The sequence below is a fragment of the Rhinichthys klamathensis genome, unplaced genomic scaffold (assembly GCF_029890125.1).
Source record: "Rhinichthys klamathensis goyatoka isolate OS25496 unplaced genomic scaffold, OSU_Roscu_1.1 h1tg000222l_1, whole genome shotgun sequence".
In the NCBI taxonomy this organism is placed as follows: Eukaryota; Metazoa; Chordata; class Actinopteri; order Cypriniformes; family Leuciscidae; genus Rhinichthys; species Rhinichthys klamathensis.
The window spans coordinates 537,822-554,370 of record NW_026606746.1 but is presented as its reverse complement, the minus strand read 5'-3'; the positions used below and the strand labels follow the sequence as shown (position 1 = coordinate 554,370).

Here is a 16,549-nt window from a genome sequence, read left to right as displayed (position 1 = left end):
TGTCTTATATAAGCCTTAGTGTTTGCACAGTTCAGGTAACACAGACTGAGGATTCTATCAATAATGTTTGTCCTTTCCATTTCAGAGATCATACTCTTCCTGCTTAAAGTTCTTATAGTCCGTCACAGAGAGATTTCCTGGTCGCAAGGCACTTTTAAAGGGTCGTGTGTGTGCGCGTATATGTTGTTTCCCGTTCCCTTGAGAATCCTCTGCCTCCACTTTATGGAAATGTCAGTGATCACCCTGTCTCTTCCGCTGCGTGAGTCCGTGTGATGTGTGTATGCAAGTGTGTGTGTGTGCTTGTGCTGGAGTTCACTGAAATGTTTGTGTGTGTGTTTGATGTGTAAATGTCACTGATCACCCCATTTCTTCCACCTGATTACCCATGCTTGCTTCTACCTGTCTGTGCGCTCAGATCTTCTCTGTGGGTAAATGTATCCTGAGGCCAGAGGAAAGGACTGGTGCATTATGGGTGTGGGGCCAGTTAACTCTCCAAAACTGTATGACATGAATGCATGCGGCTGTCATACCGCCTTATTATATTGGAACCACAAAAAAGGTCAGATCACATGCCCCTATCATACTCGCATGGTGTATTTGGCACTTGAAGAAATAAAGTTGTGCCTCATTAAGCACGGCATCAAGCTCCTTTCCTGTGTGATCAAGCCGGTAATCACCCATCGGTTAAGGATTAAAGGTGTTGGCACAAAGCCTGAACAATGATGACGTAGTAACTGGAGATTTATTTAGTAACATTTAGTGGTGCTTTATAACTAGTAACATTATGCTTGTTCATGGGTCATTGACAAATAAGAGTGTCCAAGATAAAAAAGGAAAATCTAGCTTGTGTCAAGAAGTTCTTAGAAATGAACCTGAATTAATTTTGCCTTGTTATAAAAAGGTTTTGTTATGTGGTATTTTACTTATTTTATATATCAATGATAATTTTATATATGTTTCGTTAATATTTTGTTAATAATTAGATTTTTATTTTTGTATTTTCTGTTTTAATTTTAATTTTAGTAATTTTTTAGTAATATATTGTGTTTTATCATTTTTAATAGTTTTTTTTAATGTCTATTTTTTTTTTTAGTTATTAGTACTTCAAGTACTTCTGTTAATGTTTATTTTATTTCAAGTAATTGTCAAAGAAAATAAAGGATTTTATTTGAATAGTTTTAGTTTTAGTCAACGGCAATAACCCTGGTTGCACCACATGACCTTGATTTGGTGTACAAAAGTTTTAAAATATTAATAAGCAGTTTTGTTAAAATTATTTTAAAATTGTTTATATATTTTTTTTATTTAGATATAAAAGATTATACCAAACTACTTGTGTTATTTTCAAGAATCATTATAATTTTATTATGAATTTTCTTGAATGCATTTTTGAATGTAATTAATATTTGTTATATTTTTTTTTACTTTATACTGCCCCCATTATATCAAAATTAATTTGAATTCAAATGATTTGAAGTATTAAAGTGTTAAATTTAAATTGTAAGTGTGCAATTTTGGAACATAGCTCATCCCACACCATATAGGAACATGAATGGCGGCTAGTTTTGCATGGGCAAACATCACTCAAAAATCTTGTTAAGAGTTAATACTTCACATTTCTGTTTTATCACCTTTGTGCGTTTAAGCAAAGCACTTAGTGGCTTCAGGAGGGCTGTTTCTGCAATTAGTCTTTTTTTGGATGAAAGTGTCTGCTAAATGGCAAGTAATTTGCTAACAAGTGTGGTGGGAGGCACTGAGGCATTGGCCTTTAGCTTCACAATAGCAGACCGAAGGCATTTTTTCCCGCAGAGACAGTAAGAATGTTGACCTGGGATGCTTCAGTGGGCACAACGAAACGAGAAGACTGTTCCAAAAGGTACACAGCAGTATAATGCTGCCTTCTAAGATACTTTGTTTAGTACAAATCCTAATGCACTGCAACAAGCTCTGTGAAGAAATGCAGTATTTCCCACTGTAGATAGTGGATGTAGTTGAGATGTCAACTGTAAATATAGATACATTATGCTTCGTTCATATATCGGCACTATATATCAGTTTTCTGCTGTTTACGAATAATTAAAAATGTATCTAAATACGTATCACATTGTTAGCTTAGCAACGTGGTAAATCCAAGTTATTGTGGTCCCCTTGTGGGACTAAAGCTTTTAATGTTGTTTATATATGTATATGTGGTGTTTTTAATGTGCTTGAAGACAAACCATGTGTAAATTCACAAGTCAACGCCATTGGTGAGTATTTTCTCCTTGAAACTGCAGTGAACCAGAGACAGTCTCAAAAACGCTGTTTGAAATCGCTGGTGTTTCTGACGTGAGTGAGTGAGTGGAGGCGGGGTTAATTTGCATATTCATAGTTTGCATTATTTTTTGCATTTAATTTGCATATTCATCGCGTATACTAAATGAGGCATGGGTGTAGATTTACATTCAAGCTATTTTAAGACATGAATCTTTTATTTTCAAGCAAAAAACTTTTAAATATGTAACTTTGCTGATCAAAGATGAGTTTTAAGGGATACATTTTTTTTACTACAGGGGGACTTTAACTAAAAAATGCTTTTTATCAAATTCTTTTGAATCTATTGTAAGTGGTCATTTGTGTGCTTCAAGTCAGTGGTGTTCTTTTGTTGTTTGCTAAATTATTCTCTGCTTTTTGCAACAAAGCTCACTGTATGTATCTGTGAATGTACATTCAGTTTGATATGACAATTCCAAGACCGAATGGAATGTTTTTATACTTTTGACACTTACTATATTAATATAGTGTGAATTGCACACAGACTTCCACACATTTAGAGACAATGATAGAGCTCATATTATCAGTCTCATCTCAGGTCACATGCCTTCTCATACTGTTTTCTAATGGTCATTTCTTCAGAATTAGTGATGTCATCTGAAGCCATTCTGACTTTAGATGGAGAGATTAGATTCACAATACACAAAGGCCTTGCCACAAGTGTCCAGAGTGAAAGTCCCTTTGAGACCTTTTTCTGAGTTTATAAGGTAAAATAGGGTTCGAATTTGTGACAAAAACTGTGAACTGGTGACATTCTTGTGACAAATAAATACCTTTCCCTCCACATTAACTGTGTGTCTAGGAACAGTGTGTATTTGTAGATGTTCTCAGAAGTATATTTCACTTTTTTATGGCCTAAATCTTTTTGCTACAGCCCAAGGACTATGTTTCATAGCCCAAAACTATGTTTAGAGAGGGCATCAGTAAGCCTAAATTTAACGGGATTATGATTTAACGGTGAAGTGTGTATATTTTCAGTGTTAAATAAAGTACTTTTTCATATCTACATTATATCAGCCACAGCACAAAAAAAAAAAAAATCTCACCATTCTGAATTGATTGACAATTGCGAAATATGAACTTTTGAAACACAATTTGGACTTTTCTTCGCAGTGTCGTCGCAAGCAATTCTAATTCAAACAAACTCGCAATTCTGAGAAGAAAAGTCCAAATTGTCATTTTAAATTCTCTTTAAAGGTGAAGTGTGTAGTTTCTGCGACACTAGTGGCACCTAGCGGAATTACAAAAATACAACATATTTTGCAAATGCCCTTTTCGCAAACGTCACAAATACATATTAGAAATGCTTTTTAGCTGTGTTGCTGTGTATCATAAGTAAACAATTGAGTGTACCGCTGCACCGATGATGCCGCCGCTTTTTGAGGCTTATTTACACTGAACACATCAAAGTAAACAATATAAACTGGAACATTTTTCTTTCTGAACGGGTGCATGATGATAATGTATTGAAGCGTCCATTCTAGCATGTTGCATCTATCTATCTATCTATCTATCTATCTATCTATCTATCTATCTATCTATCTATCTATCTATCTATCTATCTATCTATCTATCTATCTATCTATCTATCTATCTATCTATCTATCTATCTATCTATCTATCTATCTATCTATCTATATAATGAGATGTACTCTTAATGTGTACTCAGGCACAGTTATCAGTTTCGAAATGGCCAAATATTGGCTGATGAATCAGCCTGGGTGATATATTGGTCATTAATCAGAGTAGTATATGGCTTCTGTGGTGAGCCTGGACTTTTGAAATATCATGGTCAGCACTTTATTCTTAAACTCATGCAGTGTGCTTTCATTCATGCATCATAATTAGCCATCTTTTTTAACTGAGAAGTTTAACTGTTCATTATATCAAAATTTAACATGGGTTTTCATTCGGTTATTGATGTTCTCTTCACAGACATCGCTCCGTACTTTAAAACCGAGGTAGGGGGTGCACAAACACATCTGGAGGGGAACAGACTCGTGCTCACCTGTCTGGCTGAGGGCAGCTGGCCGCTGGAGTTCAAATGGATGAGAAACAGCACAGACATCACTGAATACACACCAGAGTACAGGTAACAATAAACACACTCTCTGCAGTCTGTTTGCTGTTTACATGTCTTATTCGAAACCAAGTTCATGAAACACGCCATTATGGGCTTTAACTTGGCGATCTTGGAGGAGCTATTCCAGATCATGAAGTCCACATAAAACAGCAAAACATAAAACTCAAAAGCCACAAATTTCACATTTTGATTTAATGGGATTTTTACAGTAGTTTTTATAGCACTATTTTGGTATGAGTAACCATTATCCTAACTTGCACCCATGTACTGAGGTCATTGGATTCTGTGTTGGAGATTGTACAGCAGACAATAGTGCTACAATATCAAATAATATAGACAGTGCAGAGTCCTGTGGGATCTCATTTGTACTGTTTCCTTCTTTGGCCTCTTTCTCTTGTCTGGTCATCCATCTTTGACCCCTCGTGTTTTGGAGACATTATTATTAGATTGACCTCAGAGTATATGTAATAAAGAAATGGTGTATAATAAGAACTGTTAGCAAGATGAGCGATGAGGTCTGTTTTCATCTATTTTAAAGCCAAAAAATGTGACTTGAATGGGATAGTTCACTGAAAAATTCTAATTGTAATAATTTGCTCATGCTGGGGGGAGTTAATACTTTTATTCAACAGAAACGCACCAAGTTGATCAAAGCAACGTAAAAGAAATTACATTGTTACAAAAAACAAATATATTTTTTTTGTTAACAAAAACTATTAAAAACATTTTAGCTGAATAAAAATATATAAATATTTCATGAAAATTAGAAATGTTGCCTTGCAGAAAAACTGAAGTAAACCTAAGTTGAAGCACTAAAATTAATAACTGTAAATAAATAAAAAAACAAAAACTGAACTAAAAATAAATTAAAGCTAAATATTAATATTTTAAAGAAACAACTTATACACATGACACAAGCACATAAACTTATTAAAAACAAAATGTAAAAATTAAAATGTTTCATTTTGACGATATAAGAGTAAAGGCAAATTCAAAATATTAATAAAAACTACATTTAAAAAAAAAAACGAAATATTAAAACTATATTAATATCAAAAATAACACTAATACTAAACCTGTATGATTTCTTTTTCTATTTCATCTTGACAGTATTTTTGAAATTTAATGATTTCCAGTGTTTTTCAGAATCGAACGTTTGATCAGCAAAGTTGATTCCATGTTCAGTCCACGTGAACCATCAGTTCTGCATTAAACAGTGAATCAACACAGATCAGAGCAGCTCAGACCCTGTGGGCTTGTAATCTTTCTTGTTAAACAGCACACACACTCACATCCATCCGCTCATAAATCCAAGCACTTGTTAGCGTCCACATTCAAGCTTCTTGTATGTTTATTGAACCGGTTATTGTACACATTGAAGAAATAATGTTGCAGGTACAGATAACACATATTTGACAATTATATAATGTAGAGCCAGGTTTTGGGATGTGTTTGAAATAGCACAGTAACATACTACTCATACTATATGGTCAACAGTTTGCAAAACCAGTGCATGTGTACAGTAGTATACTTTATTCCACAATGCAATGCACTCCATTTGACCTTTTAATTACAGCGTGAAGAATAAACCTGTAATAATATCTCTCACTCCACATTTTACTCCTTGGCTTTGATCCAAAAGGGATTTGATCCAAAAGGGAGAAGTTAAGATATTTTTAAGCTACAGTGGATTAAAGAAATTTCATAACTGGAAGTGACTCACTGAATTAAACATGCAGCCTAGTGAGGTTATGAGACAACAATGTTGTACACTACTATTTGAAACATAGTAAAATGCTCTGTTTCACACGCAAAAAAAGATGTAGTGTGCATTATAGTGTATACTGCACATCAAGAACATAGTCCATTACTCAAGTAAGCACTATGTAAATCCCAGCTCTCTTTCTTTCTTCCAGGTACACGATCACATTGTTAAACCGCAAGGACACGGGTTTGTATCAGTGTGCGGTGAGGAACAGGATGGGGGCGCTGATCCAGACGAGAGCTGATGTTCGTGTGGCTTGTAAGTACATGTGTATGTTGTTAGAAAGGGAGTCTGGGAAGCTGAAGCACAAATGGATTTCACACATCACCACACTCACCTAGAACACACTCATATGCATGTAACACAGGGTCCCATAAGGGGAAGAACTAGAAGTGACATTCAGGAAACACTCCAGTAATTTTTAAATATGCTGTCAATCCAGTACACTTTATTTACTCTTTGTAATACAGCTGGTGTTTGGGACACACATACAAGTATATTACGGCAAAAGCCACTGAACGCCATGTGTTAAAATAATTTGACCATGGTCAAGGGGTGTTGGAGTGCCTTAAACATCCTTGACTGTGATAAAATCATTATATCGCAAAAGGGTTAGTTCAGCCAAAAATGAAAGTTATGTCATTAATTTCTCACCCTCATGTCGTTCCAAACTCGTAAGACTTTAGTTCATCTTCGGAACACAAATGAAGATCTTTAAACTGAAATCTGAGAGTTATCTGAAAGAGAAAGTCAAGACATCATTGAAGTAATCCATGTGACTCCAGTTGTTTAACCTCAATTTTATGAAGCGACGCGAGTGCTTTGTTTGCACAAAAAAAAAAAAGTCTGCTCTCGCATCAACACAATACACATGCATCATGGTGCTCTCGTGAATGCGTGTTGGATATTAATATTTTGTAAATAAAGTGGTAAATTATGGTTGTTGTTTTTTGTGTGCAAGCAAAGCACTCTTCATAAAATTGAGGTTAAACCACTGGAGTCACATGGATTACTCTAATGATGTCTTGACTTCCTTTTTGGGGCTTGAAAGTGGCAGTAGTGTACAGTAGATGTCAATGGAGGGATAGAAAGCTCTCAGATTTTAGATTTTTATTGTTTTAACAAAATCACAGAGAATGTTGATATCAGCAAAAGAGCAACAGAATTATGAGATGCTAAATGTGCCTCATATTGCAACAGAAATCATAGTCACAATATGTTTCTCTTTCTTTCTTTCTTTCTTTCTTTCTTTCTTTCTTTCTTTCTTTCTTTCTTTCTTTCTTTCTTTCTTTCTTTCTTTCTTTCTTTCTTTCTTTCTTTCTTTCTTTTGTTCTTTCTTTCTCTCATAGACATGGATAACTTTGCGGAACTGGAACAGAGGAAAACGGTCTCTCAGGGAAGAGCCGCTATCCTGAATCCCCCTGCTGTGAGCAGTTACCCTCGCCCTCAGGTCACATGGTTCAGAGACGGCTTCAAGATCATTCCTAACCATCGGGTGTAAGTTGCCATTTGACATTTTGACATCTGTGAGGCTTGTCCTGTAAAAAAGATCAATAGATATTGACTTAAACCTGCTCTAATTTATTATGTAAATGGTTTTGTCTAAAACGGACGCTTAAGTCATCATTTACTGACTCCTATCATTTGTTTTCCAATCCTTTATGGATTTCTTCGATAAAATATTTGTCTTTTTGATGAATATTCTGCTCATTCTTTTCAGTAGATTGTGAGTGAATGAGAACTGAGTCATAAGAGTATAAAGGGAAGTTTATACCACTCATGTGAGGAACACATCAAAGTCATTATTCTCTCAAAGTCATCATTTAAAATTTCTCTTTTTGTTTTCCACATAAGTCAGTCAGTCATATAGGTCCAGAACGACATGATGGTTACTAAATGAATACAGAATTTTCATCTTTAAGTGAATTAATCATTTAAAGGATCAATATATATTGACAGCAACCTGTTTAAATTCATTATGTAAATGTATTCCTAACGCAATAGACTGTCAAAAGTCAGGCAACCCTGATCTGTACACTCTGAAACACACACACACACACACACACACACACATGCTTGCATTGAAAATAGTGTTTCATCAATCACTGTCTACTGTCTTTAGACTGATTTCATCAGTTGGCCCCCACGGCAATGATGTGCTTTATGACATTTATTGATTCTCTAAATGAAACCGGCACGTCCTGCAGTTGTTGATGCCACGCTCCAGATTCGTGGACTGTTAGTAGCCGGGTCGACACGTCTACTCATCAAGCTTTACTGTCAGCATCTGAGGATAGCTCACCTCGCCGGCTGTCAGTCAAACTTATGAGACGGTCTTCATTTCAAAGGCCACTCGTACGTGAAATGCGTTACTCTATCAAAGAAACAAGATCTAGAGGAGAGAGATAAATACTCATGTGTGTCCAAAGAAATACAACCACCCACAACTCACAGGGTTGTGAGTAGAGTGCAAATTGTTTAAGCAATGTAGTGTGATTGATGCTTAAAACAAGAAAAATAAACTAAAATCAAATGTTTTCTACAAGAAAATCCTCATATCTTACACAGTTGTGCTTCTCAGGTAAATTTATGTTAAATTTATGTACAAATTTAAAATTCTGTAATTATTTTTTCATCCTTGTGTTGTTCCAAACTGACTTGTAAGCAACAGTGGATTAAAGAAATTTCATAACTGGAAGTGACACACTAAATTAAACATGAAGCCTAGTGATGTTTTGAGACAACAATGTAGGACTACTATTTAAAACGTTTATCATTGAATTATGTGCTCTGTTTCACACTCAAAAAAGATGTAGTGTGCAGTATATTTTTAAGATTTTATTTTATTTTAATGTGTAGCTTTGTGCAGGGAACATAAAGTTTTAAAGGGGACTCATTATGCAAAATTCACTTTTACATGGTGTTTGAAGATAAATGTGTGTCGGCAGTGTGTGTGTGTGCACAACCACCCAATAATGGTAAAAATCCACTCACTCCTCTTTTTTTTAAATCTCCATAAATCATAATCAGTGTCTCAGAACAAGCCCTTTGCAGATTCTAGCAGTGTGATGTCACATATGCTTAGGCCCCGCCCACAACTGCTGACGGACTCTGCCTTATTAGCATAGACCCGCCCTGAGTGAGCTTTACACAGTCCGCCATGTTTATCTCCTCGCCAGAGCATTTAACAGCAGCATTCAAGTAAGAAATGTGTTTTTATTAAATCAAGAGCAGTGAGTGATTTTCTATTTTTCTTTTGTTGTTTGATTCATATTAATAGCTTGGGTGACCACCCGTCTCGCTTTGCGCACAGCATTTTCACCCCTTGTCCCGCACGTCGCATACTGAGATAATGTCCCACATTTTCATCAGTCTGTTGGTTTTAATTATCATATTAAGAAAACGTGCATGCGTTCTATTGCCTTTTTAAGAAAGCATTTTATTTATTCTTTTTGCCGCGTAGTTTTTCACCTATATTTAACAGCGCTTCATCAGAAGTAGAAATACAACAGCCGTTTTTTAAATCCTATCCAATGGTTGAAAAGAAAGAAGTAAACACGATCACTAGTAGGTTGTGCGGCTGTCAATCAAAATGTGGAGCGGTGATTCGGTTTCATGTGTTCCCTGTCAGAAAACAAACGTGTTGCCTGCTGTGGTGTTTTAATTCACATCCTTTTTAAAAACTATGAACGCTTTTGGTTTAATATATTAATATATAAGACTGTCAATGAGCTAATTTCATGTTGTTTTACATTTTATCTGTTCATTATTTATTTTGTTGGATTTTAGTTGGACTTGGTCAGAACTATTTCAAAAATAGTTATCTGCATGATGGTCCTTTGGGGTCAGTGATGTTAAATTTAAATGACATGTAAAATAAAGACATGTTATGTTACATTGTGATGTAATGGTGTTTTCTGGAAGGGACTAAAGAACAAAGTATTTTTATCAGCTGAAAGGCAGAAAACAAATGTTTTTATTAAGTTAGATACATACATTATATAACATATATATATAAATTATATAACAGTTTCAGGTTATGTTTTAGTGTTGGTAACATGTCCCACATCGTCCCACACAAACTTGGTAATGTCCCACATTTGGTTTGTTTGATGGTGGTCACCCTATTAACAGCATATATAGCAGTTGGTATTCAAACTTTTATTGTCATATGCACAGTACAATGAAATTCTTTATCTGTGAATCCTCCCTGCAACATCGGACATCTATTAAACGCCCTACAACATAAACAAGTGACATAAATGACAAAGAGACATAAATAACAATGTGCAAAAAGTAAGAAGTTGTGCATGTATATGCCATGAAGAATCAGTGCAAAGTCTGCAGAGTTGTCAGTAGTTGTTCGCTTCCATGTCCCTGTGCATGTGTTGCTTGTGTGTGTGTGTGTGTGTGTGTGTGTGTGTGTGTGTGTGTGTGTGTGTGTGTGTGTGTGCGCAAGGTGGGGTGGATCATTACAGTTATTGTCCTGGATGTGTGGTTGCCCATTCTAACAGACTGGGGTCTGCCTGTTAGAAAGTTCAGGACCCAGTTACAAAGGGTGGGTGGCACACCAAGGGTGGAGAGCTTGTTGATGAGCTTGGATGGTATCACCGTGTTAAACTCTGAACTGAAATCGATGAACAGCAGTCGAACAAATCTGTCCCTGCTCTGTAGGTGCGTGAGGATTGTGTGTATTGTTGTGCTGACGGCATCCCCTGTAGACCTGTTCGGTCTGTACACGAACTGCCAAGGGTTCAGAGTGTCCGGTACAAACGTCTGGATGTAGCTCATGACGATTCTCTCGAAGCAGTGGTATTGAATATTACGCTGCTTTCACTTTAATACACAGATCTAATATACACATGCGATTTATTTCCCTGCTATTTACATTCACAGACATAACCGACTGACTGTTTATTTTAGCAGTGGGAAGTTCGGATCATTTTACTGACTCGGATCTTTGAATCTCGTTCATCAAAATTAACACATCTTTTTTCGAGTCATTTCGTTCATTTCAGCAGAATGTATAAAATGTTACATGTTAGCCAAATTCCCCAAACATATCAAATGTTGATCGCATTTAGAATAAGAAAAAAATGGCAATGCAAGGAAAAGGCCAAATTATGAGAAACAGAAACGATTAATTAATTTATCTGGGACTTCAGGCTATGCAGTCTGTTAGTTTACCTCACCTATCGAAACCGCTCGTTCAACCCGTGACATCCTCATAAACTGAGCTATGCAGTCTGTAGTACCGGATACAGAATTGATTAGTTCACGTTTCGAGTCTATTGTCTTCGGGTTCGAGTCATAGTTCACCCCATAGGCTGAGCTATGCAGTCGGGATACCGGATACAGAGTTGATTAGTTCATCTTTTGAGTATTCGGGTTCGAGTCGTTCGTTCACCGCGTGACAAAAGAGCGAAATAATCAGAAGAACCAGACCCGAAGACTCGGAGAGGTGAACTAATCATTTCTCTTTCCGGTACTGACAGCATAGTCTCTATTGGACTAACAGGAAGAATGAACCCGAACCCGAAGACTCGAGAGATGAACTAATCAATTCGGTTTCCTGTACAGAACCCATGTTGCGCATGCGCGGTCAACAAAAAAATGAACGAATCACTCTCTGAGACAACTCGGTAGTCCTGAGTCATATTAAAGATTCGTTCAAAATGAACGAATCGTTCATGACCGATGCATCACTAGTTTATTTGAACTTTGTGTGTTTTTGACATAACCTTGTGTGTATTTGACAGTTTAAGCGCAATAAGACGTGAAAGAGAACTTTTCTCACGGGACCGTCTGAATGCCAGCTTTCTGTGTGCCTGCTTCGGATGTGTGTGCTCAGAAAACCATATATCAGAAGTTTCAGACAGATATGGATTTAAAAACGCATGCAGATAATAAACTTTCATTATGATGAAGAACTGCAATGTCATGTGAGCGTGACCGTGATAGAGATGATAATCAAAACTAAACAGATGTTCTAGTTTTTGGCAGAGTATCCGAGGCACGAGCTGTACAGGATCCGCTCTCTTCAGGAAAGCAGCAGCTCATTTGCATTTAAAGATACATGCGTGAAAACAGCACGTCTTTCCAACATTTCCAACATGGTATAATAAATGATCTGTGGGGTATTTTGAGCTGAAACTTTACAGACACATTCTGGGGACAACTGAGACTTATATTACATCTTGTAAAAAGGGGCATAATAGGTCCCCTTTAAGATTTTATGTTTTTAGGTCTTTTGAGAAATGTGGAAGGCAATTTAGTGGACATCTTAAGTCCGTAGGAAGTCCTGAATTAATTTTGAACTACAATATTTTTTTGTATGTGTTTAGATTTGTATGTATTTTATCCCTCCTGTCAGCTTTCGGATCTATCTTTGTGCTTGAAAGTTCTGGATTTGCATTGCTAACAAATCTAGGATTAGGAGACTACAGAGATTTTCAAAAACAGATAGAATTTGCAACTTAAAACTGAGAGAAAAAAGTCACTATGCAGGTACAATTCGTGTCTAGTTTGGTTGTTTGGCTTGTGTTTTGAGTGTAAATTGAAGCATGTGATTTCTAAAAGAGTGTTGAAATTGGTCTTCTTGTTGCTCTTATCTGCATGAAATTTCATTTCCATGTTCACTCTTTCCTCTTGATTACTCTTTGAACTTCAGATCTCCAAACACGCACTGCTGTTCCCTTCATCTAGTTCTCACTTTCTCTCTCCATCCCTCCCTCATTTGAAAATTAAAAATTTTTTGGCTGCTGTTTTCTCTTCCTTCTCTGTCTGATTGTGATGATTGAATTGGCTCTTTGGTTCCCTCATGCATCGTAACATTGTAGATTGGACCACAGTGTCATCAGGCTTTCCAACCAAGCATTCACACACATACTCACTTGACATTTGCCACAAACGTTCTCAGACTTCTGTGGTCATGAAATCAATTGAGTGAAACATACTGACCAAGTTTGCACTCTTAAGAAAAATGGTTCTTAACAGTACCAGATTTGGGTTCTTTGGCTTGTAACAATAGCAGAACCCTTTTTGGTGCTAAATAGAACGTCTCAGTTACGTATGGTAACCCTCGTTTCCTGAAGGAGGGAACGGAGACGTACGTCATGACCGACGAATAGGAATCTCGCTGGAGAGGCCAATCTACTTCGAGTGAAACTAAACGAGCCAATGCACATTGACGTGCAATCATTTGCAACAGCTGCTCTGCCACGCAGCGCGGGTATATAACGAGCAGCAGGTGCGATTGCACTTCAGTTTTTTGCTGAGGAGCCGAGCTGATGAGCTGGCTGCCCCGCCGGGCCGCAGCAGGTGTGGCGACGGGACGTACATCTCTATTTCCTCCTTCAGGGAACGAGGGTTACCATATGTAACCAAAACGTTCCCTATCAGTCGGTCACTCTCGACGTACACCGTGACAGAAGAATAGGAATCCCTACCAAACGCCATAGCTGCTGACCCCATCAAGCCCCCTGTGTAAGCCGCTTGCCCCTTCTTGCCTGGAAGGACTTTAGGAGAGGACTTTCTTCCCCGAGGAGTTATGTGGAGATATACATATGGACTAACCCGAAGGTTGTACTGCATATCTAGTCTAGCGAATGTGTTAGGTGTCGCCCAGCCCGCAACTCTACAGATATCTGTTAGCGAGGCGCCACGTGCCAGCTCAAAGGAGGATGCAATGCCTCTCGTGGAGTGAGCATGGAACCTGAGCGGGCAGGGCACGCCTTGTGCTTGGTATGCCAAGGCGATGGCATCCACTATCCAGTGGGCTTGGGCTCTCTGCTTGGAGACAGCCTTTCCCTTCTGCTGGCCTCCGTAACAGACAAAGAGCTGGTCTGAGGTCCTGAGCCTTTGAGTTCTGTCCACGTACAGACGCTGATCGTGGACGGGACAGAGGAAAGCCAGGGCAGGGTCTGCCTCCTCCAGGGGCAGCGCTTGTAGGTTCACTACCTGGTCCCTGAAGGGAGTGGTAGGAACCTTGGGCACATAGCCAGGCCGGGGTGTCAGTACAACATGGTTGTCACCCGGCCCGAACTCTAGGCACGATTTATTTGTCCGAAAATGCCTGCAGGTCCCCTACCCTCTTGATGGAGGCCAGTGCAACCAGCAGCAAAGTCTTCATTGACAGAAGCTTTAAGTCTACTGATTGCAAAGGCTCAAAGGGAGTGCTTGAAGCACCAGGGAAAGGTCCCAAGAAGGTATGGAGGGGGGTCGAGGAGGATTTAACTGTCTAGCCCCCCTAAGGAACCTGACGACCAGGTCGTGCTTTCCTACTGTTTTGCCATCTATGTGGTCATGATAAGCTGAAATAGCGGCAGCATGTACTTTGAGGGTGGAGGGAGACAGCCCTCGCTCCACCCCTTGCTGCAAGAAGGAAAGCACGGACCCTATCGAACATCTTCGGGGATCCTCTCGGCGAGAGGAGCCCCATTCGACGAACAGGTTCCACTTCAAGGCGTACGCACGTCTCGTAGACGGTGCCCGTGCCGAAGTGATGGCGTTAAGTACCTCTGAGGGTAAGCCACCTAGAACCTCCGTCGCTGAAAAAGTCGCTAAATGACGCTAGATGACGTCATGTGTCAATTAGCATATTCATGACGTCATCACGTCGTACTTGCGTTCTGCCTGCCTAATGTTTTCTCTCCAAATCCATGCTCACATACTGTATTTTAATATATTATAATAGCTGAATGTCGAATAAAACTGTTCTCATTTCCTATATTTTTTTTTGTCAGACAATTTAACGAGTATAATATAGTGAATGACAAAAAAAATTATATGTGTAAAATTATCTGAATTGAGAGAGTATGGAAACTGGATGAACTAAAGCTCTTTGATAGTGAGTATTACAAGTGATAAGCACAAGGGATTGGCAGCAACACTGCTCATTCACGTCTGTCAGCTGCCGTGCACAGAATGTGCTGCTGCTCCTCTGTCATTCGCTGAACAGGGTAGATGCAAAGACGTGTGACGTCAGGGAGAAAGCCAGACCGCTCACAGGACAGTACTGTCTGGCAACATTTGGAACGTTACTGAGTTTTGTCCCAAAAAAAGTCGCTAGATTTGTCTCTATATGCGCTTTTTGAAAAAAAGTCGCTAAAGGGGTCTGAAAAGTCGCTTAATTAATAAAGTTGGCAACACTGCTCCAGACAGTCAATAGGTTGTTTTGATAGAAGTTTTTGACAGTTAGAGATTTAAAAAACAAGAAGGCAGGAAAAAGAACCCTTAACACAACACAAAGAACTATTTCAGCATAAAATGGTTCTTCAGGACAATATGGTTCTAAATAGAACTGTTACAATGTGTAAAGAACACTAAAGGCCTGTTCACACCAAGAATGATGACTTTAACGATAACTGCATTATCGTCCACACCAACGCACAATAACGCTTTGTTTATTATAAATGTGCGCTACAGTTATGTCACCTTTAAAGGGACAGTTCACCCAAAAATGAAAAGTAAGTCATCTTTTACTCACCCTGGTGTTGTTCTAATGCCGTATTGTCTTCTTTCTTAAAAAAGGATGTTCATGCTTCATTCAAAGCTGCATTTATTTATTCAAAAATACAGTAAAACTGTAATATTGTGAAAACTTCAATTTCAACATTCAAAACTTACAGTTTTCAGTGTCACATGATCCTTCAGAAATCATTCTAATATGCTGATTTGGTCCTCAAGAAACAGTTTTTATAGTTATCAATGTGGAAAGCAGTTGTGCTACCTGTGGAAACCGTGATGTATTTTTGGCAGAATTCTTTGATGAACAGAAAGCTAAACACCATTAGTTTGAACAGCATTTATTTCATATAGAAATCTTTTATAACATTATAAATGTCTTAATTGTCACTTTTGATAGATTTAATGTGTCCTTGCTGAATAAAAGTATTTCTTTCTTTGAAAAAAAATTGAACAGTTATTTAATTCTAAAGAACTAGATGATAAAAAGTTCTTTGTGTAACATATTTCCTCAGTGGCATGAGGCTGTAACACCCTGTTGGGCTCTAATTGTAATCTTTATTTTTAAGTGCGTGGCCTCATAAACAGATCTGCCTGAGGACAGGATGATGAGCAGCTGGTATCCTATTAGTGACACAATAACCTGAAGCTGACTGCTCTGAAGCCTGCAGTGATCATTGTGGACTTAAAGAAGGACGCACAAACCCCCACAACCCTTAACATCAGTGGCTCAGCTGTCAACACCGTTGAGTCCTTAAGTTCGCCCTTAAGAGGGAAGCAAACACTGATACTGTCGTAAGGAAGGATCAACAGAGGATGTATTTTATGTGACAACTGAAGAAATGCAGTCTACACAATAGTCTTAACAGTTTGGTACAGGTCAATCACTGCACAGGAACACACTGCACCGTGACAGGTCAAAG

At 38.0% G+C, this 16,549-nt stretch overlaps 1 protein-coding gene across 2 annotated transcripts in view; it reads left to right on the top strand.

Moving 5' to 3' along the window:
- Positions 1–16,549, top strand: part of sdk1b (sidekick cell adhesion molecule 1b) — a 253,762-nt gene that overhangs the window by 88,764 nt on the left and 148,449 nt on the right. For both annotated transcript variants that reach the window (XM_056264558.1, XM_056264557.1), the window contains exons 2-4: positions 4,249–4,405; positions 6,313–6,419; positions 7,511–7,658. In XM_056264558.1, the coding sequence (XP_056120533.1) occupies positions 4,249–4,405; positions 6,313–6,419; positions 7,511–7,658 (412 nt within the window). The remainder of the gene's footprint in view (positions 1–4,248; positions 4,406–6,312; positions 6,420–7,510; positions 7,659–16,549) is intronic.